The 17,199-nt window shown below is 48.4% G+C and overlaps 1 protein-coding gene across 1 annotated transcript in view; it reads left to right on the top strand.

The window, feature by feature from the left end:
• LGR6 (leucine rich repeat containing G protein-coupled receptor 6) overlaps positions 1-10,302 on the top strand; it is a 144,510-nt gene extending 134,208 nt beyond the window's left edge. The window contains exons 15-18 of the mRNA XM_049858021.1: positions 354-479; positions 1,453-1,613; positions 6,632-6,706; positions 9,047-10,302. Of these exons, the coding sequence (XP_049713978.1) occupies positions 354-479; positions 1,453-1,613; positions 6,632-6,706; positions 9,047-10,302 (1,618 nt within the window). The remainder of the gene's footprint in view (positions 1-353; positions 480-1,452; positions 1,614-6,631; positions 6,707-9,046) is intronic.
• Positions 10,303-17,199: the final 6,897 nt, after the last annotated feature.

Below are 17,199 nucleotides of genomic sequence, written 5' to 3' on the forward strand. Positions count from 1 at the left end.
CCTAGTGAGGTGGGCAGGGGACCTGGATGGGACTCAGACCTGGACACAGGAAGTGTGGTTGGGGGGCTCCATTACCTAAGAGTTGGGATGGCTTGACATTAAGTTAGGGCAGTCCCTGGAATATAGTCGGTCCACACTATTTGTTGAATGAATGAGTTATAGATGGTGCCTCTGGCAACTCTTGACCACCCTCCTCTCCAGCATTTAATGCACTCTTCCCTGTTTGCTCATCTTCTGTCCTCTGCTCCTCTCCTCTTACTTCTATCCCAGGCACACTGGCCACACCCTCAGCACAGCCCTGCCCCCTCAGCAACCCCGCTACTGCCAATAACCCTGACCATCCACTGTCCTAGGGACCTGACAGACAACCAGCTGACCACACTGCCCCTGGCCGGACTTGGGGGACTGATGCATCTGAAGCTCAAAGGGAACTTGGCTCTATCTCAGGCCTTCTCCAAGGACAGTTTCCCAAAACTGAGGTGAGGGCCTGGCTTTTCCTCACACCTAGGTAGGTTTGCCCCAGGGCAGCAGAGGGACAGGGAGAATGACACAGGGCCTCACCCTGAGGAAAGCTTGGTGGCCCAGCGGTTTAGGGTTTGGCCAAGTTTGAGTGAGAAAGGCTTGTCCAGTCTCTTGCCAGCCCAATTGGGGTCTGGGACATGTCTCTCCTTCCTCCTCATCGCCTTTGTAGCACGTGTCCCGGTGCTGGGAAACCAACTCTAGGGGCTACTGAGACCTCCTATGTGGACAGATGTGAAGGCCCCTGGACCTCCTTGCCCCTTGTCCAGTTTTATGCACCCAGACTGTCTGCCCTCTCTCGGGTAGCATCTGGGCCCTGGAAGCAGGGCAGAGCCCACGGCACTGATGAGTGGAAAACATAGTGCAAAGCCAGTCCCTGGTGCTAATGACATCCAGGCCTCCTGCATGCAGCAGCAGCGGCACAGCCTGTGTGGCCCAAGCCTTGTCTGCTGCAGACTAGTGAGAGGCTTGGGGCCATCTGCCTTCACCCTCAGAGAGGGGAGCAGGCCGTGGATCTTACTCAGGGCCAGGGTAAAGTATCACTAGGATAATCCCTGCCTCCTTAAGTATTAAAGGGAGAGCTGCTGACTGGGTGGGGAGCAGAGCCCTGAGTGCTGTGTGACCTTAGGTAGGCTGCTCCGCACTCTGAGCCTGCTGAGGGGATTCCTTAAACAATGGGCAGAAAGTCTACCTCCCCATCTCAGCTTTCAAGATGCATGAGGAAAAGACTGGAATCTGCCCAGAGCCCTTCAGAGATAGAAACCAGAGTGCAAGATCCTCACAAAAAAGGCCCTGCAGGCTGCCTGCACAGTCATCAATGCACTTTGGGGTCAAGGGGCAGGTGCTGAGTGTCTGGTTCCTGGGCACTTAGCTCAGGCTGAGATCTTAGACCTCAGACACTCCTAAGGCAGCCCATGTCTCCTCCCTCCCCAGGGTCCTGGAGGTGCCCTATGCCTACCAGTGCTGTGCCTATGGGGTCTGTGCCAGCTTCTTCAAGGCCTCTGGGCAGTGGGAAGCTGAGGACTTTCACCTTGATGAGGAGGAGACCCCAAAGAGGTCCCTGGGCCTCCTTGCTGGACAAGCAGAGAACCACTGTGAGTGACCAGGGGTCCTGTGCTGGGAAGGGCAGGGAGGGGGACTGTGGAGAGAATGTTAGGGAAGAGCTTAGGGGACCCTGAGAGGGGAGATAGCAGGGGCTACTGAGGGGAGTCCTAGGGAGGAACTGCTCTGTGACCTTTGGGGAAACTACTTCAGTTTGCATCTTGTCTCTCCAAGGGGGGAGAAACAGCTGTAATGTATCTTCCTGCACCCCAGAGGTGCTTAGAAAAACATAATGATCATGACTAACTTAGTTACCACGTGCTGCTATAATAGAAATATCACAAGTGGGTGGCTTTAAAGGACAGAAATTTATTTTCTCATTATTTTTAGTTCTGGATGCTAAAAGTGCAAATCAGGGCCTTGGCTGTGTCAATTCCTGTCTTGTCAGCAGCCCCAGCCATTCCTGGGTTCCTTGGGTTTCCTTGGCTTGCAGACAATCCTCACATGGTTGTCTGTCTTTCCCTGTGTTGTCTTTGTATCCATTCTGCAATTTTATGACGCAGAAATGATTAGGTTTAGGACCCAGCCTGCTCTAGTATGGCCTCATTAACATAACAACGGGAATCCCCTATTTCCAAACAGGGTCATATTTACCAGGTACAGGGGTAAAGATTTCAACACATAGTTTTGGAGGACGCAATTCAACCCATAACAGCAACAATGACAACTATAATGTCTCAATATTTTTCGAGCCCTTTGTAGTTCACAAAGCATCTCATTTGCATCATCTCACTTAACAGCCCTGACCTCATAGCTCATGTGGTTCTTCCCCATGGCTACCTCCTCATGACCTGGGCTTCAATCCTTCAACTTTAGGGCATTCCCAGAGAAGACAGACCCATTTTTTAATCAACCCGAGTCAAGTAGGATTTAATGGAACAGGTTGAATTAAAACTACTTCCAGGAAAAAAAAAAAAAAAAAATCCCATCATAATAATGTCCTAGAATCAAAAGGAAGAGTACAGGGATGATCGATGTCCTGGTCTCTCCTGCCCCCCATTCTGCCCTAAAAGTGAGGCTTCAGTAGCCACTAGGTGCAAGAGGTCCTCACTGAGGAAGGCCGTCACAACACAGACCACCTCTGTTTCTGGAAGAGTTGGAGTAAAAGGCAAAGGTTGGGGGTGGGCAGCCAAGGGGGTTCTAAGGGATTGTCTAGTAACTGCTGTCTGAGGTAAAGGGCAGAGACAAGCACTTCTCTCCCCCTGCCCCATGTTACAGAACACCAGCAGAATCAAGAGGGAGACAAGAAGGGCCCCTGCTTTTTGTTTTCTGGTTTGTTTTGTTCTTTCAGTCTCTACCTTCCTCTCCATAATATCTTAATGGAGAAGTTAAACAGAAAAATCAAATCTAAATAGGTAAGAAAAACATCTCATGATGGTGTAGACAGAACTGGGTTCTAAACCATTCACTAATTTGGTTGCCTTGGACAAGTTATTTAGCCTTGCTGAGCCTCAGATTCCTTATCTGTAAAATAGGGAAAATATCACGCATGTCAGAGGCTATTGGAAGCATTAAAAGGTTCCATAAATGGCAAAGCATGTTTACAACTTGCACTACTGGCACAGCTACCACTGTTGCTACTACTACCACTGAGAACTGGGCACCTTCTGTCCTTACATACACAGGAGTGTAGCTGTGTAATCCAGGACACAGCTTATGGAGGCCAAATGTTGGCCAGGCACTCTGGGGTCTCTGGGAGCCTCCCTCCAGGTGTACCTTCCCTGGGAGTGTGTGAGGAGGAGCCCAGCAGCCAGGCTGGCTCTGGGCCGGCAGACGGCTGTCCCCAGGGGACGTTCCCGGATGTCTGCTGTACACTCCCTCAGGGGGCTGGAAGGAGCAATGGAAACTTTCCTTCCTCAAGGTGAAACTTTCCACCGGGCTTAGATCTTGAAGTAGAGGGTGTCGGGATCGTGGGCTGCCCGCCACCTGTAATGGGAGCTAGGGCCGGGCCCCTCACTTCCTGTGGGAGCTAATGAACCTCGAGAAGGAAAGCCAGGAGCTGCTGCTCCAGCCAGATTCGATTTCCTCCTTGTTTGAAGAGTGGTTACTTAACACCTTGGCTGTGACTTTCCCAGCCTCATACAGAGTCCACAGGTCTCACCCCTTGTATTTCATTCATGCATTTTGATTTCAAAGAACTGTTGAGCTCCATTCTGGAAAACAGGAGCAGGCAGGGAATGAAAGGTAGAGAGGGAAGAAAATGCCTGGGCTCTGTGGCCACAGCTTGGCCTTCCACCTGCCCTGATGGTGTTCGGACCAGGGCCAGCTCCAAAGAGTCTTCCTCCCTCCTGAGAAAGCTCCAAACTGAAGGTGGGGAGGAACGACCCACCCAGGAAACAGAACATGTGAGCCAAAGATGGGGACAAGGGCAACAAACAGTCACCTATTCGCTACCTGCACAATAGGGGAAGAGCCTACAGGTCACTGTCTCTCAAATTTGAATAATGTACCAAGCCAAACCAGTTGCTGTTGATTCTGACTCATGACAACCCCATGTGTGTCAGAGTAGAACTGCACTTTGTAGGGTTTTCAATGACTGTGACCTTTTGGAAGCAGATTGCCGGGGCTTTCTTCTGAGGCAAGCCTGGGTGGATTTGAACCGCCAACCTTTTGGTTAGTAGCTAAGCACTTAAATCATTTGACCCACCCAGGAACTCCTTGAATAATGTACAGGTATCTTTTAAAGAGAGACAATTCTCTTGGACCACTGAGGTTCTCAGATACCATTCCCAGCCTGGGGGGCTCAGGAAACACTGACGTGAGAAACTAAAGTTTTATTCTTTAAAAAGTCTTTTAATTATGAATTATCACTGCGAAGGAAATTGTTGTCTTTATAATTTATAGAATGTTTTAGGTTATCATTTCAAAATTCTTGTAGAATTTGTGGACCCCCGAGAAGATGTCCATCGCCGCCCTGGAATTTCCAGGCCCTCGTTTCAGAGACTCTGCAATAGTGATCAACAACAACAGGAATCCCGTTTGATTCAAACCTGTTACAGTATTTCTTTAACAATGGATTTCCCTTTCTGATTATGTGTTCTCAGATGAACAGGATCATAGGGCCTAGACTCAGAATTGGGAAGAACGTTAAAGATGGGTTGGTCCAACTTCTGACTCAGTGAGGAAGTGGTCTCTCTCACATTAGACTTTCTGCTTCAGTATCTCCAGTGACAAACTATACATAGCTCATACATCTGTAGAGCTTTCCCTATTCATTACCTCCATCCCTGCCAGCTCCTCGCCAAAAAAAAGAAAAACCAAAATGTTCAGTCCATCACCTGGGAAAGTGTAATGATTAAACATCTGAGCTCTGTAATCATACAAACCTGGGTTTGAATTCTGCTCTGCCACTCACTGGTCATGAGACCTGGCAAGCCACTTTGATGAGCCTCAGTTTCCTCATCTGTCAGACAAGGAAACAGTGGCACCCGCCTCATACAGCTGCTGTGAAGGCTAATGGGATTGTGAAGATGAAGTCTTCGTGGGCACAGTGCCTGGTGCAGAGTAAAGAGTTCAAGGCATATTAACCCTCATTGTTAAGGGAATCTATTGTCTGGTGCAGCACATTGTGTCAGGATTTGTTTCCTTGTTTGTCTCCACAAGGGCAGGACGTGCTTTATTCACCCCTGAATTTGTTTCCTCTTGCCCGGTGCCCGGCATATAGTAGGCATTGCATTCAGCATATGTGGCCCTCCTGTCCACCTGTCAAAGGCCACGTGTCCCTTTGTTGGACAACTCTATCTGTAAGAACGTACTCTCGTGGGCATTGGTGGTTCAGTGGTAGAATTCTTGTCTTCCATGTAGGAGACTTGGGCTCAACTCCTTGCGATGTACTTCATGCGCAGCCACCATCTGTGCCGGGGGAGGCTTGAGTGGTGCTATGATGCTGAACAGGTTTCAGCAGAGCTTCCAGACCCAAGACAGACTAGGAAGAAAGGCTTGGAAATCTACTTCTAAAGACCAAACCCACTGCTGTCAAGTCAATTCTGACTCACAGCGACCCCTAGGACAGAGTAGAACTGCCCCGTAGAGTTTCCAAAGCTGTAATCTTTATGGAAGCAGACTGCCACGTCTTTTTCCCGTGAAACAGCAGGTGGATTTGAACAGCTGACCTTTTGGTTAGTAGCTGAGTGCTTAACCACTGCACCACCAGCCAATGAAAATCCTATGTATCACAATAGTCCAGACTGCAACCGATCATGGCAATGGCACAAGACCAGGCGGCATTTCATTCCATTGTGCCTGGGGTTGCCATGAGTTGGGGACGGACTCAATGGAGCTAATGACAATAATAACATTCTTGTAAATAAGAACTAGAACTTCTCCATTTGAATCCTAATCTGCTTCCTTCTACAGACTACCCATTTGTCCTAGTTCTACCCTTTGGGGCTATACAGCAAGTGTGAGTCTAACTCTTTTATGCCTAACAGGCCTTTAGCTCTTTGAGGACAGCCTCTGTATCCCTACTTGCTCTTGCCTTCTCCAAGTTAAACACCCCTCAGTCGCTTTCACTGTTTCTCACACAAATGAATTCTGATCCCTCACCATCCCTGTTTCACCTCCTCTGAACACACCGCAGCCCACAAATGTCCTTCTTAATGTACAGTGTTCACAACTGGACATGGGATCACGGAGACGGCCTGGCCAGTGTGGAGAACCATGTTATGGCTAGCTCCCATTATTAAGGCAGCCTCCTCCCCAAGCCTAAGCAGCACTCACAGACGGAGGCCTACTGGAGGGGGCACAGAGCATGCTGAGTTGTAGAGCAAGTGTCAGATGAGACATTTGCTGTAAAGAACCAGCAATGTAGATGATCCATGTGTGGATAATAGGGAGTGGATTAAATGTTTCTACCCAAGGGTAGCAACCGATGTGCAGGGCTGCTGGAAGGACTAGTGCTGAGTAGTTAGTCAGGATGACATCTCAAAGGATTGGGTGTTTGGAGAAAGGTAGGGCTTGACCGACACCAAGACCCAGGGCCCCAAGCCACTTTCTCGTCTCCCCTTTTCAGATGACCTGGAAGAGCTCCAGCTAGAGATGGAGGACTCAAAGCCGCACCCCAGTGTCCAGTGTAGCCCTGCTCCAGGTGAGATGGGTGCCTGGTTGGGGGGCCAGGACCAAGGAAGAGGCATAGATCATCTAGATGAGATCCCACTTTCTGCAGCAGTGCTTCAAGAACTTTCCTTGCCTATAACCTAACCAGCTGGGGGAGGGCGCCATCCTTTCTTATATTATTCCTGGGGAAGAAGCTGAGATTCTTTCCCTTGGGTGGCTGCTTGGGGGGAACCAAGAGGGTCAAAGCAACCTTTGCAAGTCAACTGATTAAAGGCAATGCATCCAGGAGAAAACCCATGTTGCCGAGGAGAGAAGTAGGAAAAAACTCCTTGACCCCATTGCTCTGTGTGGAGTCTGAGCGCTCCCTCAGTCTAAGCCCCTCACCACAGAATCCTAGAGCTGGGTAGAACTATGAAAGGTTACCTTCTCCATCCCTTTCTGCTCCATCCCAGGAAGATTGCAATCTCTCTTTCTTAAAACACAGTATCCTGGGTACCTCCATACAGTACTATCCAATCCTGATAGCTGAGGAAACAATCTTTAGGGTCCAGCCTAAATTCATCCTATTGTAAAGAAAGAAAGAAAAAAATTCTCTCTTCCTTGAGGCAAGTCAACCTAAGAAGTTTAGAGTGAAGAAAATTCCTTCCCTCAGGTATAAAATGCTAACAGAGGGCAGCAGAACACTGCTTAAGCCCGGACAGGAACTGTTCAGAAGGTTTGAACGCAATGAGCGGTTCTACTCTTCTATTTCACTCCACCTTCACTTTCTGTTTTTCTGTGTTTCCTTGGGCTTCTCCCCTTGCCTTCTCTAAGACCCAAAGAGTGCTTGCCTGACCCTATTCAACACCTGTGCTCAGCACTAAGTGACTACAGCACGCCCTCTAGTGCCAGTCCCGGGCAAGAGCACCAACCCAACCTGGGAGGAAACAGGTAGTGTTTTTTTCCGACTTGGAAACCCACATGCTTCACAATGGCTCGGAAATTTCACTTCTGAAAACCAATAATCAGCAGAGTTGAGGTAAAACAGGAAGTTCTGAAAGACAAAATTCCAACTTGAACTTGTTTTTAGAATAGCTCATACAGATGGTCAGATAAATCGTGGTACATCCATATGGCAAAGTATCATACAGCAATTGAAAACATGTTTTTGAGGAATATAAGGATATGGGGATATGTGCAAGAAAAATTTTAACTTACAAAAGAGAATAAAAAACCATATGTAGTAAAATCCCAACTTAGCTTAAAAAATTATATATATATATATATTTTAAACTGGAAGGAAATATACTAAAATGATCAGTTCTCTCTGAGAGGTGCGATCATAAGCAATTTCAATTTTTCCATTTTTATCCAAGTTTTCTATAATTACCAATCTATTATTTGGTAATCAGGAAAAATATATTTAAAAAATAGTTCCTGCAAAAGCCTCTTAAGTCCCCAAGCATGTAACAATGGAAGAACATTAAAGAGCAGAAGTCAGAAGCCAAAGAAATTAAAGAAATAATATGTCTCAACTTACAAGGTGATTTAAGAATAAATCCTGGGGAGCGAGATGAAAAACACAGATCTTACTCATTCAGTGAGGAATTTGTTGGAAAACCCTACAAGTCTTCTGTAATATGATTTACTTGGTATACTTTACCTCCCAAATACTTATTGACCCCCGTGAATATTAAATGTGGTCAGCCTCCCTCTCACAGAGCAAGGGGAGCCAGTCTGGTATGGCACCTGGTCAGGACTAGTCCATCATGTTCTGTGTGGATCACTGGGCACTGACTGGGAGAAGCAGAGCCTCAGACTACAGAGTGATGACTCTTCGGGTGGCCCCTCACGTTTCTGTGTCTCTACCCCAACCATATTCCCAATTCTGATGCCCTCTCCGCTCCTTTGTGTTAGCTTGCCTCTTCCTTCCTTCCAAATGCTGCTCCTTTGAAAAGACTTCTCTGTTTAACATTTCCTCAACGCCGGGGTTTGCATTGTATTAATTTGCCCTGTGTGTATGTTTATATCTGTTTCTATTGAGTCGGAATCAACTTAATGGCAACTCACAACAACTCTGGGAGGAGGGTTAGCATTCAGCCCACTTGCTGCTCCTTGCAAGAAGAGCTGTGTATATTACCACTGTTCTCCCCGCAACCCCAGCTGGGAGTTCTCTGGCAGAGGCCATGTCTGTGAGGGATTTCTCTGAGGGTAGGGACTGTGTCTGTGTCTCTTGCACTGGGAGTTCTCTGAGGTGAGAGACTGCAGTCAGCCTCCCTCAGACTGGGAGTTCTCTGAGTGCAGAGGCCATGCCCGCCTACCTGGCCTTGCCCTCAGGACTCTGCAGAGCAGCCTCTGGCCCGAAGGTAATGACTGATCCTCTCTCCTACAGGCCCGTTCAAGCCCTGTGAGCACCTTTTTGAGAGCTGGGGTATCCGCCTGGCCGTGTGGGCCATCGTGCTGCTCTCCATCGTCTGTAATGGGTTGGTGTTGCTGACCGTGTTTGCTGGTGGGCCCGTCCCCCTGCCCCCAGTCAAGTTTGTGGTAGGCGCAATTGCAGGCGCCAACACTTTGACTGGCATTTCCTGTGGCCTCCTGGCCTCAGTAGATGCCCTGACCTTTGGCCAGTTTGCCGAATACGGAGCCCGCTGGGAGATGGGACTGGGCTGCCGGGCTACAGGCTTCCTGGCAGTGCTTGGGTCAGAGGCCTCTGTGCTGCTGCTCACTTTGGCCACGGTGCAGTGCAGTGTCTCCATCTCTTGCGTCCGGGCCTACGGGAAGGCCCCCTCCCTGGGCAGCGTTCGAGCAGGGGCCCTGGGCTGCCTGATGCTGGCAGGGCTGGCCGCAGCCCTGCCCCTCACCTCAGTGGGAGAATACGGGGCCTCCCCGCTCTGCCTGCCTTACGCCCCGCCCGAGGGCCCGCCAGAGGCCCTGGGCTTTGCCGTGGCCTTGGTGATGATGAACTCCTTCTGCTTCCTGGTAGTGGCTGGTGCCTACATCAAACTGTACTGTGACCTGCCGCGGGGTGACTTTGAGGCTGTGTGGGACTGCGCCATGGTGAGGCATGTGGCCTGGCTCATTTTTGCTGATGGGCTACTTTACTGTCCAGTGGCCTTCCTGAGCTTCGCCTCCATGCTGGGCCTCTTTCCTGTCACCCCGGAGGCCGTCAAGTCTGTCCTACTCGTGGTACTGCCCCTGCCCGCCTGCCTCAACCCACTGCTGTACCTGCTCTTCAACCCCCACTTCCGGGATGACCTGCGGCGGCTCAGGCCCCGTACGGGGACCCCGGGGCCCCTAGCCTGCGCTGCTGCCAGCGAGCTGGAGAAGAGCTCCTGTGACTCCACTCAGGCCTTGGTGGCCTTCTCTGATGTGGATCTCATTCTGGAAGCTTCTGAGGCTGGGCGGCCCCCTGGCCTAGAGACCTATGGCTTCCCCTCAGTGACCCTCATCTCCTGTCAGCAGCCTAGAGGCCCCAGGCTGGAGGGCAGCCATTTTGTAGAGCCAGAGGGGACCTACTTTGGGAACCCTCAACCTTCCATGGATGGAGAACTGCTGCTGAGGGCAGAGGGAGTCACGACAGTAGGCAAGGTCTTGTCGGTAGGTGGGGGCTTCCGGCCCTCTGGCTCATCCTTTGCCTCACACTTATAAATGTTCCTTGCCATTCTTCTCATCTCTTCCCTTCCCTCTCTCTCTCCTCCATGAATGATGGATGCTTGTAAAATAAATACAACCAAAAGTCAACAGTGTGATCCACAGCAGGACACCCAAAGCCTCTGGCTCCACTGGTCTCCTCTCTTCCATGGCCATCACCAATGGGTGCTACTTGACCTGGTTTCCCCTTGGCCTTCCTCAGCTTTAGACCCATGCTGGGCCTCTTCGTCTCACGTCTGAACTTGTGGACCAAAGACCTGGAAATTGGTCTGCCTGGGGGAAATGAGGAAAATAAAAGACAGTGAATTGGGGTGGAGGAAGGTTGAGCAGGTCCAGAATCGAAGTGCAATGGGGGAGAAGACCTCACAGAGAAAGGCCAAGCAGGGGACTGCCAAAGGCAATTGGGCATTTCCCTTATGATTCATGGATAGAAGACAAAATGTGTTCTGTGTTACACTAATCTTGGGGTATGCTATGTAAAAAGACTCCCATTGAAACAAGGTTTGGAACCGGCTACGTATTACATCCGTTTCTTAGAGATTCACAAGACATATTAGTGTAGTAAAAAAAAAAGACCCTGAGAATTCCTGCAACGGGAAAACCTGTTGAACTTTGTTTATTCTAGTCCCCCAAATTATTTGACAACAGGGTTTTTGTTTGTTTGGTTTTTGGTTTTCATGGAATTGCTTTTAACACCTCACAGAACTTAGCACTGCTCTCTCCCAGGGGACTCATCTCTGAACCACCTGGTGCTACCCAGTGACATCACAAGAGGTCGCCAATCCTTGAAAGCCCTGATCCTAGGAGCTTGACCTGGGGTGAGGGAGGTAGCAGAGGCAACTCTATCTACCTTCCCACCCCTCTGATCCTACTAGGGCAGTGGTGGGGTGGGGGTGGAGAAGGATGGGGAGGAACCTGCTGAGTTGGGACAGAGAGAAAGATGTGTGCTGCCACACCCTCCCAAAACCCAGGTACCAGTGGAGCTTCTGCCCTCAGCAAGAGAAGGGTTCCTGGGTCCTGGTGAGGTATATAGACAAGTCTGTGGCTGGATTCTCTCTGGTGCTGAGTTGTCTTCCTGTGGTTCTGCATCATATGCCCTGTGCCATCTCCTGCCACAAGCCTGGTCTTTCCTTTTCATCCCAGGTCCTGCCGTCTCTGTGGGTCAGGGGCCCCTAGCCAGCAAAAAGAGGGGGTATTTGTATTATAGGATGCGTTATAGGTATCTGGGGTTCCCTGGGTGCCCCAAATAGGCCGCAGGTCCTTCTGCCTCTCCCCTTATGACCTTCTACCTTATGGTTTGCCAAGTGCCTTGAGAGTTTCCACAGAGCACCCTCCCCCCCCAACTCACACACACACATTCAATCTCAGATTGAGAAAGTGAGAGCTGGGACATTTCGATAGACAGAAAAGGTGATTCCTACAGACATTAAAAAAAAAAAGAATCCAAGGTGCCGAAAAGGGTGAGACTTATTCCAGGGCACCCCAACATCAGTGACAGCAGGAGGACAGAAGTCTGGGATCCTGAAACCAAACACAGCCCTCCTCCTGAATCCTGCCATGGTCTTCAACCAGGGACTCCACCACTAGACAACTGTGGGAAAGTCCTCCTAACTTAATGGCCTGCGGCTTAGCTTCTCTTCTATCTTCCTGCTGCCACCAATGCCTAACAGAGATTCTGACCCAGGTCAATGAGGCCACCTAGGCCAGGGTGGAGAAGTAGAGCAGAGACCACAGCTGCAGAGCCCAGACACTGGCACTCCACATATTTCTAAATCTCATTTGACCAGCTGTGTTGCCCAGACTGTAACAGAGTCTGGAGTTGAATGTGCTGACCTTGTAATCCCAGAAGAACCTTAGGGTCCTAGCATAGGGTCATACTCAGAGCAAGCACTCAGTTAGTTATTTGAGAATTCCTCATTTGACACATGTTATTTGACATGGTTATTTGACACAGTGGCCGCAACAATGGGTTCAAACATGGCAACGATTGTGAGGATGGTGCAGGACTGGGCAGTGTTTCATTCTGTTGTACATAGGGTTGCTATGAGTCAGTACTGACTTGACGGTACCTAACAACAACCATTTCCCTAGAGTTGATCGAGAGCCATTGATGGAAGGAGTTTTCTCTGCTTTGGGGACTGAGAATGGGTAACTCTTATCAGGGAAAAGGGCTTATCAGAGCTGTGGTGGTAGACATGTTGGAAACCACTAACCTGGTATGCTTTGCCCTGGTGGCTCAGTGGTTAAAGCACTTGGTTGCTAACCAAAAGGTCTGTGGTTCAAATCCACCAGACACTCTGCAGAAGAAAGATGTGACAGGCTGCTTCCATGAAGATTATAGCTTTGGAAACCCTAAGGGGAAGTTCTACTCTGTTCTATAGGGCTGTTATAAGTCGGAATCAACTCAGCAGCAGTGGGTTGTTTTGGGTTTTGTCAGGAAAGGGAGTTAGTTCTCTGAGATGTCCTAGGGATGACAAAGTTGGTATAATATTTGGGAGCCTTGATGTTCAGGAATTGGTAAAGACTCTTCCCCTGGGCCTTCCTTACATCTCCTGTAATTATTGTCCCCCATGAAGTCGAGGAGCCAGCGTTGAGTGGAGTGGAGTAATCAGGTGTTGGAAGTTTAGCAGTTCCAAGGATCGTTCCCTACTGGTGGCCTTTCCATGTAAAGGGGAACAGTGCTTTTCAGCTGCAGGCTCTAGAGTGACATCACTGTCACCTTATCTTCTGCTCCTGAAGATGGGGCATCTGCTGGGGTTGGGCCTTCTGGGAAGAGGGAGGAGTGGGGGAAGAGAACAGAGGTGTTTGCCATGAGCTATTTTCATTATCCAAGAAGTCAAGTAGATGTTGTACATTTACCCAGAATAAGGCTGTGTGGCAAAGTTTCTTTGTTTTTGACTGGGCTTCTAGCAAGTCAGTATGTTGCTCCTTTGGTTATCTCCATTATGATCAGTAGTTCTGGTTGAAGATGATGTATGTCTTTGATTAAACACAAAATCAAAAAACTCAGTTATTAAATGAATGTAAATGTATTTTGTTTGGTTGACAAAGTCTTCCAAAATGGCGTTCATGGAGAAGAATCCATCCAAGGGGGCTGTGGCGGTGGTAGACATGTTGGAAACCACTAACCTGGTATGTTTTGCCCTGAACTCTGTGTATTGTGCCTTGGCAGACAGCGCCAACCACAGCCTTCTCTCAGACGAGCTTGTGGAGAAGAGCTGCCTATGGCTAAAACATGGTTTTTAAGCACTCCCGTACATATCAAGAGGAAAACCTCTTAATTCAGTGCTGCGATTTGAAGACTATGGATTAACAAAGCCTGTAGCTGGGCCGTCTCCTTGACTACCTCTCTCTACCTCTAGCCTCCCAGCTGCCTTCTAATTTTCTCTTCCAGGAAGAATAAAAAGTTATAGATTGAGGGAGGATAAGAAGGAAGAGCTGAGTAAGTGAGGATGATGAGGAGGTAGCGAGAACCCTTGATCCTCTCTGGCACCACCTCCTTTAACTACCTCTGCTCTGTTTTAGTAAGTTCTCCCACCCACCAACTACTACCCACCACTTCCTACATCACTTCTGGTTTCCAATCCCATGCTATCTCCAGCTGTGTGAAATGTAAGAATTGTCAAGATGTAAATATTTGGATTCGTCTGTATAATAAAGCACCAGTGAAGTACAATCTGTGTTTCCCAGCTCCTTTCTGCTGCCTCTGGTCTCCAAGAGAAGACTGGAGCTGTGGGTGTGGCTGGAGGTGGGACTGCTTTGAGAGAGGAGTCATCGAGAGCACCAAGGTTCCTCCTCAACCTGCCCTCTGAGTTCTGGGGCCCTTAAGCACAGCCAAGGAGGCTCAGGTTTGAAGTGTGGAGGCATCAGAATTGATTCCACTCACCCATATGTATTCAAGTGCCCGTTGTATGCTTGGCCCTGAGTTAGACATAGAATAATCTGAAGAAAGCAGTGAGTAGATGGGGCTTTCTATTCCTCAGACCCTGAGCACCTTCTCAGGCCCAAACCTATTCCTGGGGTTTCCTGATACTGTGAACCCAAAGAATAAGCTTGATTTTCTTTCCTTGGATGACCTTCCTCTCTCACCCTCTGCTGTGGGAATCTTCTCCCCCAAGCTTGGCTTTGGAATGGGATGGTACCTCCAAGACAATCAAGCAGGTCCCTTCTCAAGGTAAGGAAAAGAGGCTGTGCCCAACAAAAAACTGCAATCATGGGGACGAGATACTATGTCTTACTGGCGTAGCTCCTGACTCCCTTCCAGGAGGACATACAAGGGCACCTGTCCTCCACTCTTCCTGAAGATAGAGTACTCTAAGGCCCTCCATCCTCTGGCCTAACTGCAGGGAAGGCCATTTGTTCAGCTCTTCTTGTTACAACTCTTTGGGTTGAGAGAGAAAGACACTGAGGCTAACTCAAGTGGGTGCTTCTTGAGAGGATACATGTGGAGCAGAAACTGCAAATCCAAAACCAGAAAGAGCAGTGGGGCTGGGCCTCATGGTATCTGAAACCAGAGGGCACTTTCGGTTTTGAGGCAGCTCTCAGAGTGCTAGTCAGTGGAAGTCTGTGACTGGTCGCCCTGCTGCACCATGAGCAGGCTCAGCTGCTGTCTGGGAGACCTGGTCTTACATCTGTTTGCTTCTCAACCACAACCAACTGCTCCTTCCCCACCCACTTTTATTTTAAAAGCTTTTTTTTTTTTAATTTAAATTTTGAATAGATAATACATTCACAGGTTTCAAGTATACATATGTGTTTTTAAAAGTCTCCCATCCCTGTCCCAGTTTGCCCAGGTCCCAAACCCTCTCTGTTCCCATTGCTGTTAGTTTCTGGGTGGCACAAATGGTTGAGTGCTTGGCTACAAACCAAAAGGTTGGCGTTTCAAAACCACCTAGAGGCGCCTTGGAAGAAAAGCTAGCCCAACCAATCTGCTTCTGAAGAATCAGCCGCTGAAAATCCTATGAGCACAGTTCTCTGACGCATGGGGTCGCCATGAGTTGGAATGTATTTGACAGTAACTTTTAAAAAATATATATTTCTAGAGTTTCTTTATGCACAAACAAGCAAAATGCATGTACATTCTTATTTTTCCTTTTTACGAAAAGGCAGCATACCACAATTCTGCCTTTTTTACCTAGCAATATAGCTCAAAGATTTTTACATATCAGTAAAGAGAAGGCTCTTATTTTTAAAATGACTGCTTATATTCCATTATATAGATGTAGCATAGCTGTATTTCACCATTCCTCTTCTGACAGACATTCGGGTTGCTTCATCTTTCGCTCTCACAAACAACACTGCAGCAAGCAACCTTGTACATGTGTCATGTAGCACATGTATAAATGCATCTGTGAGATAAATCCCAGAAGCGGAATTGCTGGGCTAGAGGAGTAATTCAAAGTAATTATACCTTTTCTTTACCTCACTGTTTCTTCAGGCTCATAAGTTTATTCATAACTTTTGCTTGTATGCACCTTCTTATAACCCCGGTTCTTCCTCAAACCCTCTCTATGCATCCTTTCAGCTTCAGTTCCTGGACTAACTGCCTTGTTTTCTTTTGGTTATTTCCCAGAGTAATTGTCCGGAGATTGAAAGAGAATCTGACTAGTCAAGTGCCTTTTTCTACATACACTAGTCCAAATCATAGGTCAGTGGTCACCTAGTGGCTGGCCACTCATAGGCCATGTACCTGCCCCAGTCCACTAAATTGTAGAGTGTGATTGGGTATATTTGTGTGGAATCATATTGTACAAAATACAGTGGGCTGTGAGCAGGGCTACTTCTCGCAGAATGGGCGGTGGGCAGGGCAAGAAGGTTCCATAAGAGCAGGGACCATGTTGTTCTTGTTCACTGTTTTATACTAAATCCTTTAGTGGTGTTCGGTGGTGGAATTCTTTCGTTTCATGTGGGAGACCCAGGTTCAATTCCTGGACAAGGCACCCCATGCTCAGTCACCATCCCTCAGTGGAGGCTTGTGTGTTGCTATGATGCCGAACAGGTTTCAGCAGAGCTTCCAGAGGGACTAGGAAGAAAGGCCTGGTGATCTACTTCTAAAATCCAGGCACTTAGAACGCTATGGGTGACACAGTCCAGTCTGCAACCAATCACGGGTCTGGCCCAGGACTGGGAAGCGTTTCCTTCATTGTGCATGGGGTCCCCATTTGTTGGGGGTGACTCAAGGGCAGCTAATAACAACAACAACAAGGCACAAAGAAGGCATTCAATTAATTTGCTGAAAAAAAAATAATCAAGAAATTAGCATGTCTAAGTACATCCATGAAGATCTTCTTTCCCAATCTAATGGTGCCACCTGGCCGGGAGATGCAAATAGCCCAGAACAACGGAGGCCTCCGTGTCTGACCTGAACCATTTGTATCCTTGAGAACTGCCACTCTGACCCTCTTCACCAGGCCTCTGTCATGCCTTGGGCATGTCTTTCTGTTTAGAAGAAAGCAGAGTAGGCAGATATGTACATGGTAAGATTTAAAGGCCCATCAAGTTCTCTGACCCTTTTCTTCGTAACGTCTCCTCCCTGAACTACCACAGTGGTTGAAATTCCACCATTGTGTGGTGAAACCTGCGAGAGCTGGAACTTGTCGAGACTGCCTTGCTTTTGCCTGTCCTGCAAGTTTTCCGCATTTGACAGGGTGCAGTCTTACTGCTTGTCTGTTGCTTTCTATTAGTGGAAAATATTTGAGTTTTCCTTCTCCGACAGGTTTCCTCCTTACACAAGTTCTGGCTTTCACAGTTTTTGCCATAGTTACTTCTACTTTCAGGTTAGGCATGGCCCTTTGCTGAGGGCATCTGTTGCTTTAGTCTGCTCGGTATCCACGTCCTTTCTTCTGCTAACATCGGTTTGACTTCGCTTCAGGCAACTACTACTACTCTCTAAGT

Source organism: Elephas maximus, chromosome 18 (assembly GCF_024166365.1).
Source record: "Elephas maximus indicus isolate mEleMax1 chromosome 18, mEleMax1 primary haplotype, whole genome shotgun sequence".
Lineage (NCBI taxonomy): Eukaryota > Metazoa > Chordata > Mammalia > Proboscidea > Elephantidae > Elephas > Elephas maximus.